At 41.0% G+C, this 20,145-nt stretch overlaps 4 protein-coding genes across 7 annotated transcripts; 1 reads left to right on the top strand and 3 right to left on the bottom strand.

The window, feature by feature from the left end:
- Window positions 1–386: 386 nt before the first annotated feature.
- ybx1 (Y box binding protein 1) lies at window positions 387–5,195 on the bottom strand. 4 transcript variants are annotated; one of them, XM_075476418.1, is made up of 8 exons: window positions 4,918–5,195; window positions 3,030–3,093; window positions 2,724–2,757; window positions 2,532–2,621; window positions 2,069–2,413; window positions 1,591–1,688; window positions 1,038–1,321; window positions 387–738 (listed from the first exon to the last, which is right to left on the bottom strand). In XM_075476418.1, exons 1-7 carry the CDS (start codon window positions 5,024–5,026, stop codon window positions 1,084–1,086), a joined length of 978 nt encoding a protein of 325 aa, XP_075332533.1. In that variant the 5' UTR covers window positions 5,027–5,195; the 3' UTR covers window positions 387–738; window positions 1,038–1,083. The 4 variants fall into 4 exon arrangements, with proteins under 4 accessions (XP_075332533.1, XP_075332534.1, XP_075332536.1 ...); XM_075476419.1 differs by having other exon boundaries at window positions 1,603–1,688; XM_075476421.1 differs by having other exon boundaries at window positions 2,132–2,413.
- A 1,911-nt stretch (window positions 5,196–7,106) lies between these two features.
- ppih (peptidylprolyl isomerase H (cyclophilin H)) lies at window positions 7,107–16,957 on the bottom strand. The gene is made up of 9 exons (XM_075476417.1): window positions 16,788–16,957; window positions 11,563–11,627; window positions 11,432–11,455; window positions 10,284–10,328; window positions 9,206–9,248; window positions 8,584–8,676; window positions 8,313–8,400; window positions 8,178–8,218; window positions 7,107–7,544 (listed from the first exon to the last, which is right to left on the bottom strand). Exons 1-9 carry the CDS (start codon window positions 16,851–16,853, stop codon window positions 7,476–7,478), a joined length of 534 nt encoding a protein of 177 aa, XP_075332532.1. The 5' UTR covers window positions 16,854–16,957; the 3' UTR covers window positions 7,107–7,475.
- Window positions 12,178–15,508, top strand: LOC142390745 (putative G-protein coupled receptor 160). The gene is made up of 3 exons (XM_075476416.1): window positions 12,178–12,273; window positions 12,604–12,778; window positions 14,131–15,508. The coding sequence occupies exon 3, from the start codon at window positions 14,176–14,178 to the stop codon at window positions 15,265–15,267; it is 1,092 nt and encodes a 363-aa protein (XP_075332531.1). The 5' UTR covers window positions 12,178–12,273; window positions 12,604–12,778; window positions 14,131–14,175; the 3' UTR covers window positions 15,268–15,508.
- Window positions 16,958–18,096: 1,139 nt separating the features above from the next.
- On the bottom strand, window positions 18,097–20,094 carry taf10 (TAF10 RNA polymerase II, TATA box binding protein (TBP)-associated factor). The gene is made up of 5 exons (XM_075476415.1): window positions 19,691–20,094; window positions 19,147–19,304; window positions 18,928–18,992; window positions 18,574–18,688; window positions 18,097–18,413 (listed from the first exon to the last, which is right to left on the bottom strand). Exons 1-5 carry the CDS (start codon window positions 19,821–19,823, stop codon window positions 18,324–18,326), a joined length of 561 nt encoding a protein of 186 aa, XP_075332530.1. The 5' UTR covers window positions 19,824–20,094; the 3' UTR covers window positions 18,097–18,323.
- Window positions 20,095–20,145: the final 51 nt, after the last annotated feature.

Below are 20,145 nucleotides of genomic sequence, written 5' to 3'. Positions count from 1 at the left end.
TTTATTCTACTTGTGCTGCACACTCCCTGTTTTTTCTTGTATGAATGTAAACTTCGCTTTACATGTTGTACTTTAAACATCAGCCTCAGATGGGCCAAGTCACAAGATGAGTCAAATGCTAAATACTTACTTTCCTTCTCTTGCATAAGTCTCAAAGATGTTGACGACTGTTTTTCGTAGTAGGCTGATGTGATAAATTATTCAAGCTCTGATAAAACATGAACCATCTTAGATTTATTTTAAAATATGCTATTATTGAATAATTGTTATTAAAAAAATACTTCATATTAACCGTCTTCTCTGTAATGAAATGCCATGGTCTGTGACATTGTTGATAGCCTGTATACTTGAAGACAAACAAACATTAAAGCCACCACTACAGACAATTTTCCTGGTTTCTGGAGTTTTATTTGAGCTTGCATTTTGTTAAAATGTTTGAATACATAAAAAGTTATTTAAAAATGTCAAACTGACCAGATATCAAATTCCATTTTATCTTTAAAAACCATTTGGTGTAAAAACTTAGGACAAATTTAGAAAAACATTTGTTGTTTCCCCAAAACTTTGTAGCTGTCACATAAAAATAATGGAAAAAAAAAAAAAAAAACAAGTCTGCATAGATTCTGCAGGCAATCGTTGGTACTCTGGTCAAATGCATGGTGCAAGCTTGTGACGATCGTCAAGTCAAATCTTTATTGCTCAGATCTTGTTTGATGTTTCTTGTTGACAAAAATAAAACTGTAAAAGAAGAATAAAGAGAAATTAGTCCACCGTTTGCTCATATGCTCCACATTCTATCAACATTTCCACCATGTGGGGTTAGTTATTTAGCACACTGCAAAACGAGATGCCTCAAAATGTACATCATCACCAGATGGCAGACAAAGTATTCTAAGCTGCTGCTGCTCATATGCACCCCGGACAATAGAGAGAGGGCTTTATTGGTGCCTCACAGTTGGGCTTAATCAAATCCACTGCATTAAGAGTACAGGCTTGATCGAAGCAGACCCTAATAATTCATGAGGCCGCAGACTCACCCGGACGATGGTAAAAGATGGTAGGTGCCGGTGGGCAGGTCATTTCCTACTCAGCCCCACCCTGCTGGGCCTCGGGAGCGGACGTTTTCTCTGCAGATGGGTCACCTGTCTTGGCCTCCTTGTTTTCCGGGCCGGGTTTGCCACCAGTCTGTTGGCGTCTGCGGCGGTAGTTGTAGTTACGACGGTAGCGCCGCTGGCGGGGCTGTTGATTTTGACCACCTTCGCCTCCCTGGTTCTCCTTGTCCTCTTCGCCGTCCCGCACCGGTCTGGGACGTGGTGGGCCCCTGGAGTGAAAGGAAGAGGCTGTGAGTCGCAGGCACAAAATAGTGCTTAAAAAAAAAAAAAGTGTTTTTTGTTTGGATTCACAGCTGGAATTTTTGAGGTTGGGCTGCAATAAAAGGGGAGCTTCTCTGGCCAAACGTGTGGCATTTATGGTCTTTTAAAAAGGTTCGTTAAAATTTCTGCAAGTGGACTCCAGAATATGATCCAGACGAGCAGAAACTTCACTCTCCCGTTTATTGCTGCCCTTCGTCAATGAAGCCAACATGCAAACCTGGGTCTGAACCTTGGTCGGAAGCCTCTGTAGTAGTTCTGCCTCACTGGTTTGTTGCCCTGATCTGGACCTCCCTGGCTCTCGTCACCTTCACCTCCCTGAAAGCAAACAAATCAAACAACAATGACACGTAGCGTCTTTTCCCCACTTTTTTTCCTCCAGTGCCAACAGACGACACAACTTCAGAATATTCGATGATATACAAGTTGAAGTTGTAATGAAAGTAGATGGAATGTTCAGTAAATAAACTGGTTTTTTTTTTTTGTTGTTTTTTTTTTAAATGCACGGCTGAGGGGCCTATTTGAGTTCATTTGAATGATATTGTCAAGACCCCCGGTACACCAAGATTTGATGATCACAACCACGTGAGCGTTAGAGAGGAGAGAGCTATAAGTTGATCATGATTGCATGATTGAGTGACCTGAGTCATAGAAGAACTGGGTGCCTGCTTCAGGATAGTAGCCCTGGGACGGCGTACCTCAGTCAACTCTCCGCGTGGTGCGTTGGTGTACGGGGGCCGGCGGCCGTAGCGTCTACGTACAAAGTATGGCGGATAACGCCGTCTGCCAGGGTAAGTGGGTCTGCGCTGCTGTGGTTGCGAATCTCCTTCAGGGGCGCTGTCTCCCCCCTCTCTGCTGCCTTTGTCGCGTCCTCCACTGGCAGGCTCTCCCTCTCCATCGCTCTGGTAGTTATCTGGGTAGTCTCCTGCGCGGGGAGGACCCCTCCTTCGTGGGTAGCGCCTGTAGCGGTTCCTGTCAGCGGCGTACTTACTGCCCTGGACTGCAACACCTCCTGGCCCGGTGACATTTGCTGCCTCTGCTCCCTATGCACCAAAGGAGTTCATTTACTTAAAAAACAATCAGGAGAAAAAAAAATGTATGGGATGTTTCCTTAAAAGTCTGCAAGGCGAAACCAAATTACTAGCCAAAGGGAACACTTACCTTCTCTCCTTCTACTACGTCAAACTCCACAGTTTCTCCATCTCCAACACTGCGAAGATATTTCCTCGGGTTGTTTTTTTTTATGGCTGTCTGAAATCACGAATAGTTCAGCCGTTAGACTTTTTAAGTCCTACTGACTCTTTTTTTTAATTAAATAATAAGATTACACTAACACTATCACATAAAACTTACCTGGTGTACAAAAACATCCTCTTTTGTATCATTCCTAAAGAAAGAAAAAGAACCTCTCAGTTAAAAGTATCCTCCTGAGGCACAGCAATGCAAAGATGTCTCTATAGACAGATTGCAACTAAGTCAGCAAGTACATGGATTAATTAAGAGCTGAATATTACAACAGTAAGGCGACCAGCCGAAAAAATAATCTGATCTGCTCTGGTAAGCAAAGCGTAACCGTAATAGGATTGAGAATAGTCTTTCACACACATACAAATTACATCAATTGTCTTTCTGAAGCAGAGATGCGGCGCGTTCACTTACCTATTGATGAAACCATATCCATTCCTGACATTGAACCATTTGACTGTACCCAAGACTTTTGTTGCTGCAATGAGAACCAATTGAACTGAATCATTAAAGAGGTTACACTTGAGATATTTCCTTGCAGCACTGTTGAGATAACACTCTGATATTAGTGTAAGGCTTTTAAACCGAATTAATCATGACAATCATGACTAATAGAATCTTATAAGAACAGATGATGTAAAAATGCCAAAGGCAGAAGATAATGTAGAAAGGTATATTTAACTCCCAACTGTCACTCTTATTATAGATCCTGGTGCATAGGAGTGCACGGTGCCAGCTGCTCTTTGAGTCAGGCATGAACCAAAATGTGTCAACTCATTACTAATGTGGATTTAAAGATGTGGTATTATTCCCTGTAAATCACTGTTCCAGGCCGTCTCATGGAGCTGTAGTACAGCATATAAATGATGATTTAAAAAAATGATAACGGATTGCGCTGTGGTGTCATAAACCATTCTGTTCTGTTACAGACCTACTGCCCCATTTTCAGACGCACAACTCAGTGCGTGAGCGTCCACACGTGGTAGAGTCGCACCCGGATACGTTAGCAAGCAGCGAGTTTAGCTGACTTGTTAGCAATAGCCATCGAGCTAAAAGGGTTAGAACCATGTGGTTGGAGTAGAGCCAGCGGGCGGAAACAAACATAAGCCACTCGACAGCATTGATTGTGACCAAATGTTTTAGGAGTGTAACAAAAACATTGATTGTTGTATTGTTTTTTTTTTTACTGAGATATAACTTGTGTGATATATATATATACACACAAAAAACATCAGTGGAATCACAAGGCGGACATTTTGGGTGGCCCTTTCGGCCATGTACATAGCTGCAGTTAGCTAGCTTGGCTAAAATAGCTTCGTTAGCTATCGAGGAGCCACCACTCAGTATCTAGGCCATAATGATAGCCCAGAAATTCGACCAAAACTAAACATCCGTTGGTAGATGCATTTGGGAATATTGAGAATAGATTGTTACTATGACATTTTGGACAAATGAACCGGACAAAAGATGGCGTTTCTACAGTTTTGGATAAAACACCACATCGACTCGGGTTCTTCCGTGTGAACAAAGGGATGGTAGGCAGCTAATTCTTGTAGCCGATGAGGGTATTTGGAATGAAATATGACAGTGTCGAACACTGCCGCGCGATTATCTGTTGGCGTTGACGTTCTAATCCGTTGGGGGTCAACTGCTAAATTTTAACGACTTTAACGCGGGTATATAAACTCACTGGCTCTGATAGCTGAAGAAATTACTCCAAGCGATCGTCACATGGACGATCGGTTGGATTCATTGGTTTCACTAGTGGATATTTGACGTGCGGAGGCCGATGGACTGATGCGATTAACTGGCTGAAATCCACGGATTATTAGAATATTCACACATTTTCTTTTGTGGTCAATTCAAAATACAGGTTCATCCGCATAAATACGAAATAAACAGGATAAAATTATGACACGCATCCGCCAACTGACATTTTAATTTAGTTTCGCCAGTTAGCATCAACGTCGGCACAAACGTTTGGCCCTTAAAACGGCAAATTAATTAGATTTAGCTTAAGAGAAAACTTCTCATCTGGAATTAACCATCCAGTACAAACACGACAGAAAAAAAATAGACAGAATTATCGATAATTGACAGAAATTTGATAAGTATTGTTGCCTAATAAAAATTTAATTCAGTTTCAGACGTTCTTATACTGAGCGACTCAACGGCCATGTCATCGTAACGTTCAAGTCAACGGTTAATTTAGCCATGAATTGGATAGGTGGGAACCACTACTTAGCTCATCGCCCTACTGTAACACAAGCCACGTTAGCCTAACTAGCTTCAACAGTCTTACCGATGACCTTCTTATCCCCCGCGGAAGCTGCGGCTGCCGGGCTGGATGGGCTTTCCGCATCGGCATCAGGCTGCGGCGGTTGTTGTTGTGTCTCGGCCTCGCTGCTCATGGTTACTACTGGTTGGTAATGGCTTCTGCCGGCGGCGGCTCTCTGCTATTTTTCCCGGTGCTAGATGGTAACCTGGGCCGGCGGTGGTGGGGGCTACTGCCTTCGGGCTCTCAGCTTTCTTCTTTCCGCTCCCGTTGCCGATCGAACTGGGCAGAATGAGTTACTCAGCCGGGGAATGTTCCTGGTGGAAGGTCCGCCCAACTCGCCTTCGAATTGGTTGGAACGTCTAACAAAGACAAAGACGTCTTCCAATTGGCTAAGACAAGTGTCAGTTTTGTTGGAGCGAAGTTTGTGCTAAAATGATTGGTCAAGGAGACTGTACCTGTCTATTCTCACCGCCCCTTAGTGATGTAAATCCAGACAAATCAGATAGCTGTGACATTAGGACATCAGTATCTTTCAGGGAAAGTTATGATAGTCTGTTAATGTTTACGTAAACCTAAAAACTATTCTTTTGTTATATCGACATAAAATAGCATAACAGTCTAACTTCGATGTTCAGGCAAAGCAAGTCCTGAAGAGACCCAGCAACACTGGTCAAGAAAAGAACTAAAAATAAAATAAAAAAGGTTGATCTTTAATATATTTCAAGTCATGTCTCTCACGCCTTGGAAGTTAATTTTCATGTAGAATACTAGATGACTGAATTCAAATTTGACATCTGTAAACACAGCACACTTACTTCCCGCACATGCACAGAGCTGATCACTGAAAATGTGCTCAGAGAAAAATGATCAGTAGGTGGTCCACAAAAAAAAAAGGGGGGGGGGGGCTAAAGGTTTTATTTACAGAATTGCCCTTTTTGTTTTAGTGGTGGTTCTTCTCATGATTGCACTGTGGACGTTTAAGCAAGTTCTTGCATTTAACAAGCTCTCACTGGCTTACACACAGCACATCAATATTAGCAGCAACACAGTATACTGAAACACCTAAAGACAATACAGCCAAATCCCCAAAATGTACATCAGTGATATTTTTTTATTTTAAATGTGGCATTAGCACACTCATTAGTTGACTGTCTTGGACAAATGCTCTCAAAAGGCTGATGTCAGCCATGACAAATGAATCTGCATTTACAAATGAGAAATCAGCTGTAATATGTATTGGAATCCTGAAAGGTTCAGGGAGAATAGTTTCAAATGCTTTCAGACCACTTGGTGTACATCCTCTACGAGATGATCTCACCTCTCTACTACATAAAAGCTCAATAGTGACTGAATGCTAAAGTCACTCTGTGTGAATTCAGAAACTCCACTTCGACGAGCACGGAGCAGACAGACTCAGACTGGGTGCGAGACAACCCCACCTCAGCGCCCCCTCCTCCATTGTCATGTTAATGCTCCACTGGCACCGTTTACGAGCACTGGCCGATGTGTGAAGAGCTTGCCGTTTAATGGCCGAGCTCCGCACTCCCACACAGAAAAATAAGCCCCAGAAGGCCTCCCCATGGAGAGAACTTCTTTTCAAAACAAAAAAGAAAAACCTTCTTCCTGCCTCCATACGAACAGAAACTCCATCTGAAAGGAATCTTTTATGTCGAAGGAACGATGGTCGGGGTAGTAGAGGGGAGAGCATGGATGGGGGAGGGGGTATTATGGAGGCTTGGATTTGTATAGATGGCTGGAATACATGAGGTAGATGCAAGTTCAAGCAGAGGATTGCTTGGAAATGGACTGTGTAACCTCATTTGCTCCATGGCTGTGAGGTTAAATTTAATTTCACCATCTCTGGAGAGTATAACACATGCGTGCGTTTCCTAGCAGATAAATCCAATCTATTTTGAAGGATGAAACTCAAAGGAATGAGTTTTTTACAGACATGAGATCACTTGTTTGTTTTGCTGAATAACACCAGAAGACAAAATTAGCAACTACAGTCTCCCAAAACAATGTTTGAGCACACGCTTTTCTGTAAATTGCAGTCAACTCACATTAGTTAATTCAACAATACATGATCAATTCCATATTTTTCAAACTTTAAATGTTTCCTTGAATAGAGTAATGACAAAAAAATTACTTTGAAATATGATGTAATTTACAAATAAGGAAAGTTTTTCTTCAACTTAAGAAAACCGCAAGAGTGTATAAAAATGTACAAATTTATTGATCTTATTTGATACATTAAAAAAAAGAAAAGAAATGGAGGTACAGAAACTCTCAGTATGGTTTCAGGGAAACCTAAAACAAGACCACTGACCATTAAGTGTCACAAAACTTACTTTGAAACCAAATATTAAATATATATTGTCAGTAGCTACAGTGGAATATGATTCGAATCATTTGAATTTTGATGCAGCAGTTAACCCGACATCTGTATAATCATCAGTGATGTGCAGCTATATGGGAACCTGCCATATGGGAAAAGGTATCCGCATCAGAAATAATATGGAATATTCTGGATGTTTGCCAATGAGGTAAAGTTGAATATTCCCCTTATGTAGTTTGCTGGATCACATCTCCCCGCATTGTGCGATGAGGATGGGGAGTTTTGGTTTGTTGTTGGGTCCTGTAGGCACATTCTGTTTGAAGAGAGGAACAAAAACTTAAGTCATGTGACTGAAATCCAACCTCCATGATCACTGGAGACCTCATACTCAAACTCAACGGTCCAATTACTTGTTACATAAACATGATGCAATTTAAGGCACAACATATAAAGAGAGAGAGTCAGTTCACAAAGTGAGAGTGCATTTACATTTTAATGATGTTACTACTAAATATGTTGACATGGCTTTTAAAAAAATAACTATTGTGTTGTCCTGCTTTGTTTGACAGTGTGCAGCATCGAGGTGTTAGACACACTTTGGTCAGTGACCTGATTCTGCTCCTGTGCATGTATATGGGGGCAAGGATGGTGGTCCACTGAAATGATCCAACATCCTTGGCGTCTAACTGTCATTGTAAATCGACTAAAGTGTGTATCTGACGGTGCTTTTTGCATGTTATTGTTACCACTTGCATGCATGTCTCATCAAACACGCAAAAACCTGAACTCCATGAAACCTGCTGGAGCAGGCTCTCTATCATTTTGCAAATTTACCAATTAACTGTTTAACTTACAGATCAGTGTAAATTTGTTTTCAATATATATGCCTGCCAAAAGAAGTGCAAAGCATTTAGAGCAACGATAAATAAGTGAAGTTAGTTCTTACCTCAATTTTCCTCATGATCAGCAGACCATCGACCACTTTTCCTGGAACAGTTATGAACACAGTTTTACTCAAACACAAATTATGATTCAGCACTAAAAACCCTGTATGCATAATTCATAATATTGATCTACTCACCAAAAACAACATGCTTCCCATCTAACCAATCACATTTAGTGCAGGTAATGAAAAACTGGCAACCATTTGTCCCTGGACCACTGTTTGCCTGCACAAGAAGTGAATAAGAAAGATGTTTTTGTTGGGTTTTAACTCACCTAAAATATATCCATTAAATCTGTGTTTCTGTTAGAGGTTGGGATAATTTCCTATTGAATGGACAGAAGATGACAAAGCACATCCTTTCCAGTTCAAGTGGCCCTACCAGAAATGCTTTCATCTCCATACATACCATGGCAAGAAGACCAGGTGCAGAATGCTTAACTCTAAAGTTTTCATCTGCAAATGGGCCTCTGTAGATGCTGCAGATACCGGTTCCATCACCCTTTACAAAAGACAAAACGGTGTATACTTCGAGATCAGGCTCACAATGGAGGCAAAAAGGGAACTGTATTTCAGTTTACAACCACAAGAGGGGGAAAGACAAAAGTCTAGTGCTTTTGAGACGTGTTAAAAAAGTCCTCCATTTCTTCCTTTCAAACGGTGAACAATCTAATATCACTAAATTGCAAGCAGTAATCATCCCACAGATAACGTCTAGTTTTAATTCTGCACTTGAATCTAGTTGTACCTACTTTATCAAGGTTTAGTACAGATACAGGTTGAAGATAACATACAATTCACTGTGAGTGAAGTCAAATTGAATTATTTTACTTGTATAGAGCTAAATCATCTCAGAAGTTCAGTGTTAAAAAATAAGGTTGAGATTTTAAAGAGAACTTAGCAGTACTGTCTTTTATCATGAGAACACGAATGTCTGAAATAGACCAAGATAGGAGAGCCCAAACATGTCAGTTTACTGCAGTCTGGATTCAGGTAGATGGCAAAAGAGAAGAGGGGGTCAATGCACTTACATTTACAAAATCTCCTCCCTGTATCATGAAGTCTTTGATCACCCTGTCAATGAACAAAGAAAAACATGACAGTAAAACTGAGGCTGATGGTCACTTGGGGGCAAAGTGTGAAAAAAATAAATAAAAATTAAAAAAAGACTTTAAAAAGCATTTTAAATCCTCATCCGTCCCGAATGTCTCGGACTATTAAATGTTACAGGCTACACAGTACTTCCAAGAGAAGCGAGAGTTCAGGATGCCAGAACCGCTCATTTCCCACCGTCACTAATTATAAAAAGGAACCACTCTCTACGAATTACGAAACAGGATGAAGCCAAACAATCATATCGAAGCTAACATCAGTTCTTCATTACGTGACAGAGAAGTTTCAATTGGCACATATAATGCTTTTTTTCTACATTTTAGGTTCATGGCAGGTAAATCCTTTTAAAAAAAAAAAAAAAAAAAAAAAAAAAAGTTCAGTGATTTAATCATAAAGCACAAGCTTGATATGTTTTCAAGGGAAACTTTGATAGAACAATACAGGCACGACACAGTTATCACAGGGTCACCCTCTCCAAATCACATTTGAGTGAGTGAATAAATAGTGGGAAAGAGAGGAAACCGAGTCATAACTTCATTTAATAGTTCCCCTAAATGTCAGCCTGCGTAACATGAACATGTCTCTCAAACATCCAGAAACTTCCACAAAGAAGAAGATAAAAAAAAAAAAAAAAACTGCAGCAGCAAAGGACAGAAAGAGCCAAAACCAGAGCAAATTTTCATGCCTCTCGTCTTTGCTGGAGACAGCTTTGCAGCAATAAACAAGTCAAATCTGAAAAGAAAGAGTTACTCCGACTTTGTCTATTAGAAAAGGTATTGGGCTCTGATGTAGACAGCACGCAAACAGAACAGCTCTGATCGATGACAGAGTTCCTCTCAGTTAAAACTTCAGTTCTGTGAGTGTTATTTGTATTGGTTGACTTCCTCAAACAAATTTTTATGCAAAGAAAGCCAGGCTAAATGAACTGAGGGTGTGGCCCTCTACAACGTCTGAATAAAATGTGAGCTATTCCAATCATGCTGTTGTATCATGTACCTGTGGAAAGTGCAGGCTTTGTAACCAATAGGAATGCCGTCCTTCCTGCAGGGCAGAGTTTGGAGACAAAAACAAAATTTCAGTTAGGAGCAGTTAAACCACTGTTGAGGTATCCTCTTATTCTGTAACTGATATAACCGTTTGTGGGTGTCTTATTGTTACATGTGGGAACATCACAGTGGAACCTGTTAAACAGACTTCTATTCTACTCATGTTTGACTGACAAAAGAGCATTTTTCAGCTTCAGACCCACTTGGAATTTAAAAGCTTTCTTTGACTCCCTTCAAATGAAGCCATTTAGATATATTCTAATAATGGAGAACGGCGGCTCGTAAGAATATTTTGTCTTTTGGCGCTTGTTGTTGGGGTGGCCTTTTTTTGTTTTTATGAGCGTTATGACCTGCTGTGTAAAGGTCATGTGTTAAATATTGACTTGCACCTCTGCTGAGGCAGAATTTCGTGCGTTCATCAGATCTTTCGTCCTTTTTTGCTTGAACTAGTTAGAAGAAATAAGATTCGGGTCCAACAAAAACTTGCTGTTGACTGGTATCAATAAAACCAAGCACCTGGAGCAGGTTTTCAGAGCAGGTTTTCAGAGCAGGTTTTCAGAGCAGGAAGCAGCGTTTCCGCAGCACCAAGCAACAAAACCTGAAATCTTAAGTAAGATGAAATTTGACTTGAGACAACATTTTTCTCATTTCCGACACGTTTTGCAAGTCGGAGCAATTCCCTCGCATCCCGCACTTAGGTCCATAATCATCTTAAAATATTTTATCAAATGTTCTCGTGACTCAATAATGAGATTTCGTTTCTAGTTTTGAATTAAGTTAATGTTTGAAACTCGATATAAAGCTTTTTGACCAACTCTGGCAAACTGAAAATAATTGGTCAATTAAATAGATTTCCTTGAAAGAGTAAAACACCCTTGTTTTTGCTCGGGTCACTTATGTATCTTTGGGATCTCTGAGGCTTGAACATTTTGCTTCCTTTAAAAAAAAAAAAAAAGTCTGGACGAGTCAAATTCTCCTCATCTGTTGGCTGATTGTTTGTCCTACATGTAATTTAATGTAAACCCAATTTCATCACTTCTAATTATCGCTTCCGGGAGCTTTACTCAGCAGAAACAAGCTGTCCTTTCACTCCCTTACCTGAACTCTCCGGTGCAGAACTGCCTGCAAGAGATCAGCAAAATGTTAGCAAGTCGACAAATATACAAAAAGATGAAAATGAAAATCAGAGCTGCAGTTACAGCAGCCTGCGATGAAGACTCGGCCCTTACCGGAAGTTCTCGGCCGTCTTTGGAACCACATCAGCAAACAGCTCAATCTTCATCCGTCCGACATCCTGACAGAGAGTTGAGAAAACTTTCAAAAACAGATGGCATCAATAATCAACAGATCAATAATAAATAAAAATTAAAAAAAAAAAATAAAAAATCAATTCTTGTCATCGTTTTCAAACCAGTGACGCAAACAAGAACAACTAACGAGTTTATGCTTTCTAGTTCCTGAAAACGTGCATCAAACAGTACACACAGTTTTCTCACAGATCTGTCTGTATTTAGTGGAGGTCAAAGAATACATAATGGAAAAACGTAAATGAGACTCAGCAATTTTACATTAAATCATTGATGTGTGACACGTCTGTGTGTGCGCGTCTCCCAGACCAGATCATATGGAAGGGGCATGCAAGTGGCCGACAATCTAACAATGTGCACGTGTGTTTGTGTGAGAAAGCAAACAGTAGTGCTGTTGCACAAAGAGAGGTTTGTCCTCACAGCATCACTGAACAAATCTTTCACTTCATGCAGATGACTCACAGTGAAACAAGCAGCCATTGGATGGCTAATCGTTGTCATATACACCAGGCACATATCAAACAGGGAAGATACGTGTGTTGACACAGGACAATTATCCACCACAGCACACTTTTCCTGCAGGTTTTCTTTGGTTGGAGTCTGCCGTCAACAAGGTCAAGTACCACAGAGCAAGTAAGGGGACTTTAAACATGTCACAAAACGAGGTTTTAACTTAATCAAATTAATTAACCCTCCTACAGATTGGAAAAACTGGGATCAATGTTAATATCCCAACTGAGGGCAAACAGTGGCTCAAAGCCAACATACTAGACACATTATCTCCGGTAGTATTTCTTGGAAGGAACCTTAAACTTCCAACATCCAACACTGGATGCTGTTTGTTGGAATTGCGGTTTCATTTTCAATTTGACGTGGCACAGCTGAACAAAGCCGCTTGTAGGGTGTGGTTTCAGCCAAAAGTAAGGTTGTGAATGTTTAACTGACTCAAGTTTCCTGCTACAGGACATGCAGAGCATTGTAACAGCCGGCAGGGAAAACAAAGATGCTTCCTTGTAAGAAGGTGGAGCCATAACAAGCAGACTCAAAAAGAACTGGTCCACCTGACACCATGTATACTGTCGCAGGTGAAGGAACCTCCACTGAAACTCACTGGATGAGGACAACTCTGGGCAGAGAGGTACACTGTGTTATTTTGACATTTGTTAGGTTTACATAGCATCTTAAGGGGTTTGATTTACCTGCTACTGAGGCTGCAAATCTTGTAAAAAAATTAAAGGTGATCAAGGGATGTGTTCTGCTCAATACCAATACTGTAACACTGGTGAGGTTTTGAATGCATGTGTGTGGTGTCACTGCAGCAACAAATACAGGATGTTGTTTTACCTTTCTTCTTTTTCCTGCTGAGCAGGGTGGGAGGTAGGGATAACACGCTGCTCAGTACTAACTCAACTGTGCTTTAATTCATTAATGTTTTGGCAAATTACAAACTCAAAATAGCTGTCTATAACTTTAACAAGTCTTGATGCGATTCTATGACCAGTAAAAGTCATTTTTGGGTGGAAGGTTTTTTTGTTTGTTTGTTTTTTTTAAAAACAGTTTATCTTTGAATGGCAGACGAGCCAAAAAGTTAATTTCGAACTGTGTTGTAATTGATTTATAAATAACAAATCCAGTGTTACTGCCCCACGGTTTGTAACCAGAACGACTTCGGGACTCATCTAAAAGCTGCATTTTGTTTGTGAAAATAACCAAGTATTCAAGGATCAACTTCTAGGATAAGAAGTGTTTTTATTGCACAAAAGACTGTTGGGGGTTAAAGGTAGGGTAGGAGATCCTGGATTTTGAGTCCAGCGAAGCTGCATTTTGAAAATACACCGGTAAAAAGTCCCAACCCTTTTCTTCACTTTCCCCCCCGAAGGCACGCCTCTAGAGTACATGAACGCGCACGAGCACGAAGGTGCACGAGCGCTGTTCTGACAGCAAGCATCGATCGTTGCCGTATTTAGTATATGATAACTATACGTTTAATAATGCTAGGTGCTAGCCAAGCTGGCTGTAGTTTCCTGCCAAGCTTCTGGACGCGTAATTCGTTCACGGAGCAGGGTACGCGCAAAGGGGGAAGGAGGGGGAGGGGGAGGGAGGAGCAGATTGCAGTTTGATAGACGGCATCAGTATCCAATCATTGTGAACGGACCGTTCACAATGATTGGATAGTGTTTTTCCTAGATTATACGTTCTAGAGGCCACTAAAACTTTTCATATTTGTGTCAAAACTTTTAATTAATTGGTTGCAATGGGGGTGTGAAGAGTATTTCAAGCAATATGTAAAAAAATGTTCCAGAAAAAGATCCCCTACCCCGCCTTTAACAAGCGCAAACGTTCATACATTTATCTTTTCCTGGAATGAAAACAGAAATTTTATTAGAAGATGACTGCTACTGAATTTTACACCGTCCGCGTTTCTCATGATTTGCGGTCTACCGTCTGTTTTCCTACAGTTGTTCACCAATTGTTTTGCATCTCTTGCAGCATTGACTGGAGCATCTTGACAGTGAACTCAGCACAGTGGTAATAATGCAGCTGCTGCCATCGTCTCCAAACACCAGCCAACCAGTCACAATGCTGGCCATCATAAAGCAATGGGAGGAGACAAATTCCTTAAAAATAGACAACACTGAGAAGTATTTTTTTCTTTTGCTTCTCAAGTTGGGAATGGACACAGTGTACTTTTATGTATGTTGTCAGAAAAAGTTCACCAACTTTGGAAGCGTGTGCAGCTTGTCAATTATACTAGCCGACCTGCTCCTGACATTTCTACTAGCAACCGTGTGGTTTCTTGGAGCAGAGAGACCCTTTGTGACGAACTGTTTCCTCTTGGCTCACGCCTCGGCAACATTTGGAGCACTGCCACTGCCCATGATGTGCCTAGGTTTACTGGATTATTGTTTAGAGGCTAATTCTATGTGCAACCACAGAGAACGCAGCAAATTGCTCAGGAATGTGGTCCTGACATTGCTGGTGTGGATGCAAGCTGTTATTTTCTCTATGAGCTCTGCCAATACAGTGCCGGTGGAACTGGATTTTGTGACTGGTATGAAGGTGTTGGCGTGTGAGGTAAAAGAGTCAACACTGATCCCGGTCTTGCATTTTGGACTTTTTATGGCATCACTTTTAACAGTGCTGCCATATTGGTCAGAAATTCCCAGGTGGTTGAAAGAGGCTGACAGGATATATGAAGCCAGAGAGCAGAAAGAAAACCCAATGAGCGACCTGTTCTTCACTTCAGCACATAGCAGCGATATAAGCGAGAAGACATTTCTGGAGAACAACTGGTCACGGCCGCCTCTGTGGTTAAGCCTGACGCTGGGCTTTCTTGTATTTTGGATGCCCTACCTTGCTGTGACTGTGGCCTGTATGATCGGTGGCATCTCAGTACCAGCCTACATCTCTGTCAACCTTCTCTGGCTCGATTGCACTAACAGTTTCTTGACAGGTGTGGTGTTCTTGGTGAAGAGCAAGACACAAGGCCCACAAAGCAATCTACCAGAAAACATGTGTTCGTGGCAGATTTACTGGCATTTGAGCAAAGGCACGCAACAGTTTATTCTCCCAAAAGCTGTGTTTAACCCATCAAAAGAGAAGATAAACCATTTACTTCTTGTGTGAGGAAATACCAAGCAAATGCCAGCCTATGCCGAGTGTCATGAGTCGGTGTAAAACGCTGCACACTGAAGCTTAAAAAACCCAGACGCTAAACTCTTGAAAAGCAACTATAACTTTGATGTGTTTTCATACTTTCCGGTGTATTTTGACTCTAGCATGCTCTTGATTTTGTGTTTTAAACAGATATGCATCTCTGAAATTACACATCTATGAAATTGTTTACAATAAAATGTCCAGAAACAAAGCCCTCAGTATCATTATTACTATCATTTCTTTCAATAAACCTTTTCCTTCATTCCACCATTTGTTTAAAAACAAACAAACAAACTACACCAAACCTTACTACCGTCACCGCCCACCGAAATTCTCACGAGTTGCACTGCTGTGCGTCCCTAGAAATTCCAGACCGAGGCTGCAGAACCATAACCAGCCCCACTCAACCCCATCACCCTGACAGACTCCCCAGTCCACACTGTGGAGTCCTTCCGCTTCCTGGGCAGCATCATTTCCCAGGACCTCAAGTGGGAGCTGAACATCAGCTCCCTGACCAAGAAAGCCTAACAGAGGATGTACTTCCTGCGGCAGTTGAAGAAACTCAACCTGCCAAAGACGATGATGGTGTACTTCTACACCTCCATCATCGAGTCCATCCTCACCTCATCCATCACCATCTGGTACGCTGCTGCCACCGCCAAGGACAAGGGCAGGCTGCAGCGTGTCATCCACTCTGCGGAGAAGGTGATCGGCTGCAATCTGCCATCTCTCTAGGACCTGTACGCCTCCAGGACGCTGAGGCGTGCAGGCAAGATTGTGGCTGACCCCTCCCACCCCGGACACAAACTTTTTGAGGCACTCCACTCTGGCAGGAGGCTGCGGTCCATCAGGACCAAAACCTCCCACCACAAGAACAGCTTCTTCCCCTCTGCAGTTGGCCTCACCAACAAGGCCCGCTGTACCCCACTGACATGACCCCTTATCCCCACTGACACTTTATATATTAACGTTATATTAACGTTCTGTCTTTCTGTCAGTACAGAGTGCGTTACATTACATTAAATTTTTTTTACATTTATTATTACTTTATTCTATTATTATTATATTTTTTGTCTTGTTCTTATGGCACCAAACAGACCAGGCCAAATTCCTTGTGATGTACAAATTACTTGGCACAAAACCTTTTCTGATTCTGATTCTGATAACATGAAAAGTGGTTCGCGACCAGAGCAAAGCAACACGTCAAGACGATAGACGCAGAACTATAATCTGCCCTTTAAGAGACCAAGCTGCTAGCAGCAGTTTGGGTGAAATCCTGGTTCTACAGCGCATGCAAATCACCACAAAATGAACCACAATGAGACTCTGTAACGTTTTGTATCAGATAATTACACTTGAATAGAATAGTCAAATACCGTCAATACTGATAATCACATGGGACAATGGGACTTTCTGTTGAGACTAGTGGGAAGCTGCAACGTTAACTCAACGTTAGCGGGGAAATAAAGCTGTCTCTTTGTTCCACTCACCTGCCCTCCGATGGTGATGTCAAAAAAGACAATGGGGTTGTTGGGGTTTGTTGCTTGAACAGACATGATGGCCTTTTAACCGCTTTTTAACAAAAAAAAAAGACCCACACTATTTTTCAAATTACACGAGAATCATTTGCACGTTCTGAGCATGCGCAAAGAGAACCCAGGGAGCCTCACAAGACGGAATAAAGTTAGGGTCAAAAGAATAAAAAGCGCGAAATAAAAATTGGTGCACCAGTATGCCCCCTGGTGGTATCTTATGAGTAAACACAATATCTAATTTGATTTAGTTTGATAGTTAATTGGCTTTAAACACACATACATAATTTCAGGGGAGAAAAAGTCAACGGAGATGAGGAATTATCACACAATATATTATCAAAAGATTTACATAAATCACTTAATGTGATGTGGTAGAACAGCCCAGAGGAATTTAGCTTTTTTCCATCGTCAAAAACCACTGATAACCTTAGGAGAGAAAATGTATATATTTCGTGTAATAATCTAGTGATATGTCAAATAATATGTGGTCGCCTTGGCTCATTGGCCAAGTGTGTATGGGATTAAATGACATAATAATGATTTTATGGGCATCCAGTAATTTAGCAAAGCTAATTTAAAAGCTGGAGTGAATGTGGTGTCTTCTTTTTAATATTAAAAATATGAATCCAATGAAACTCATTGGAACATGAAAGAGTAGTTATCAATTTAACACCTGCTGATGTGGATTTCCATTAAGGCTTACTTTACAAGGGCCATTTGCAGTTTGGCCTGTAAGCTATGAATAAGTGTTTCTGTGATGGCTCAGGAATTTTAGAAAACACTTCATTAAGTCACTCCCAACAGTAAAACTTTGCACAATTACATGAAGTGAATCTAAGAAGAGCATTAGTCAGATGAAAGCAATCATCATGTTTACCTTGGATGTGGCCAGGAAAAAAACACAGCAACTGCATATTGCCAACAATGAAATATGGAGGTGGGAATGTGCCGATATGAGGACTGCATAGGGCAAATGACATTTATCCATAAGGAACTCATCCAGAAGGAATTCAAGATGCATGTTCAAAACAGGCTCCCACTTTTAAGAAGTGGCAAAAGAGGAGTTTTCCAATCCCAAGTGTAGTAGAATACTAATCTGAGAGTAGAAGGGGGAACACCAAAACCCCACCAGCAGGTAGCAGGGGAAACTCATTGCAAGAATCAAGAGTCGTTATTGTCATTATAATGTTATAACGAAATTTTCTTCAGACTCACAGCTTAAAGTCACACATTAAAATAAAATAAAAACTCACAAGTAACAACATTTTTGTGTTAAAGGTTTTATTTCAACAATAAAACAAAAGTCCATAATTCAACAAAATGCAAATATAGCTCCACAAAAAAAATGACAAACTTCAAAGTGGCTATAAAGATTTGTTAAAGCTGTACCAAATAATGGTCAAAAACATTTAGCATAAGGATGATGGCAGATTCTACTGGGTCAGCAGGGTGATCATTACTAACGAAAGCAAAAACCTTAAAGAAAGAGTTCTATGTGAAGTAATACGGTTTCTTAACATTAACACCATATTCAGAAAGGGCAGGAGTCAGGTCCTCCATCGTCAGAGTGTACTTCTTATCCTAAAAAGAAAGATGAAAATGATAAACCATTTGGAAAAAAACTTACAAACCCTCTATACAGCAGCTGACAACTTTCCCTGTGAGCAAAACGTAACGTTCTCAAAATATTATATGGACAAACGATATCTAACGGGCAACTTCAAAGTAGATCATCATTCACCTTTGTTTTATTTCTGGAGCTTCCTGAGGCAGTCCCCTTCATTTTACAGTACTGCAGCGCATCGTTGGCAATGTCAGAGATAAACTTCTGAGAGGCAAGGGAGATCAGACGGATTCTGTTGGGATGCAAAAGAAAACCATTATTGTTTTTTTCTAACCTGTGTCTTTGTCCTCCTTCGAGAGAAACTAGTAAATGAGGTTAAAGAGTTGGCCTAATCACATTTTCACTCACTTTAACAAACACAACAACTGTCTGCAAATCAGTTACTCTCCAAACATGTGACATAAACATATGGGAAAATAAAAAAAATTTGGATATAACCTCAGACAGACTTGCATATGTTTTTGCACTTACATTCTTGGATCAGAAGCCTCAAAGCCAGCCCGGTTGAGGTAGTAGCCTGTAACCGCATCAGGAATCTAAAAAGTAAAAAGGAACTTCTTTAGATGTGAGGAAAAGCAGCACTGTACATACTGCTACTCAGTGATGAGCCAAAATAACACAGCAGTATTAGCCATAATGATGACGTTACGCTTTCGATTAATCAATAATGTGAGAAGCTGACTGACTTACAGTGGGTGTATAATCCTCCAGCTGCATAAGGAAATCAGCCAGAGGCGTGGCGGACACCGCAGGCTTTACATCCCCGTTGGTGATGCCACTGGGAGCGTAGACGCCGTTGGAGACTGACGTGTCTGTGGACGGAGTCACCACAACCGCTGAGGCTGCAGCTGTGAAGCAATACATTTAGTTTATACCTTGAGTTTTTATTACTACGGGTTATGCATTTGACAGTATTATGCAAACGACAAAACCATGTCTGCAAGGAGGTGTTGCACAACATGCCAGACGCTGATGCGAGTAAATGCCAACTATTTTCACCCTATAATTAACCCCAGCAGGTTAACAAGTCATCATTCTGCAGCAGAATACAACAGTAGCTATTCCACAGTAAACAAAGTTAGCTAAAAACGAGTCCTTGCAAGTCAGAGGGTCATATTCAAGGAAGTAGGAATGGGATGTTTTTAAATAAAATCAGAGGTTACATAAGACATTTCCAATCTCCTATGTGTAACGAACGGCAACTTATATTTTAGCCAAAGTCATATAACATTACCATTAGTCGTGATCGAAGGGATGCTGCAAGCGTTGGTTGTTGCATTATCATTGGCGATACAATTACTTGAACTTGAAGACGTCGTAGAAGGAACTCCTGCTGTAACAGACTGATTCACGTTGTCTATATTCATACTGATGTTAGCTAACACGCTAATCTTGGCTAGCTAACTCAGAGAGAGATGTCCAAATATATCCCAAATCCGCAGTTCCGTGTTGTTTAGCTGTAAGACCAGTATTCTGCTGAACTGTATGTGGCGACGTAAAACTGCTCGGTCACTCTGAGTAAGTCAAAATCGCAGAATCTAGCTTGTATCAGATTTGTTTGTAGCTATCGTACATCGGAAAGCTGCGTTCATGCTAATGATGCCAGTCGCGTCATGTGACCCCAGCATGCGTATTCTAGAATTTGACGAAGGCTAACGAACTGTAGCCGAACTGTAGCCGAAGTCTCCG

Source organism: Odontesthes bonariensis, chromosome 10 (genome assembly GCF_027942865.1).
Source record: "Odontesthes bonariensis isolate fOdoBon6 chromosome 10, fOdoBon6.hap1, whole genome shotgun sequence".
Taxonomy (NCBI): Eukaryota; Metazoa; Chordata; class Actinopteri; order Atheriniformes; family Atherinopsidae; genus Odontesthes; species Odontesthes bonariensis.
Note: the sequence above shows the minus strand (reverse complement) of the source record. Positions and strands in the feature narration are given on the sequence as shown.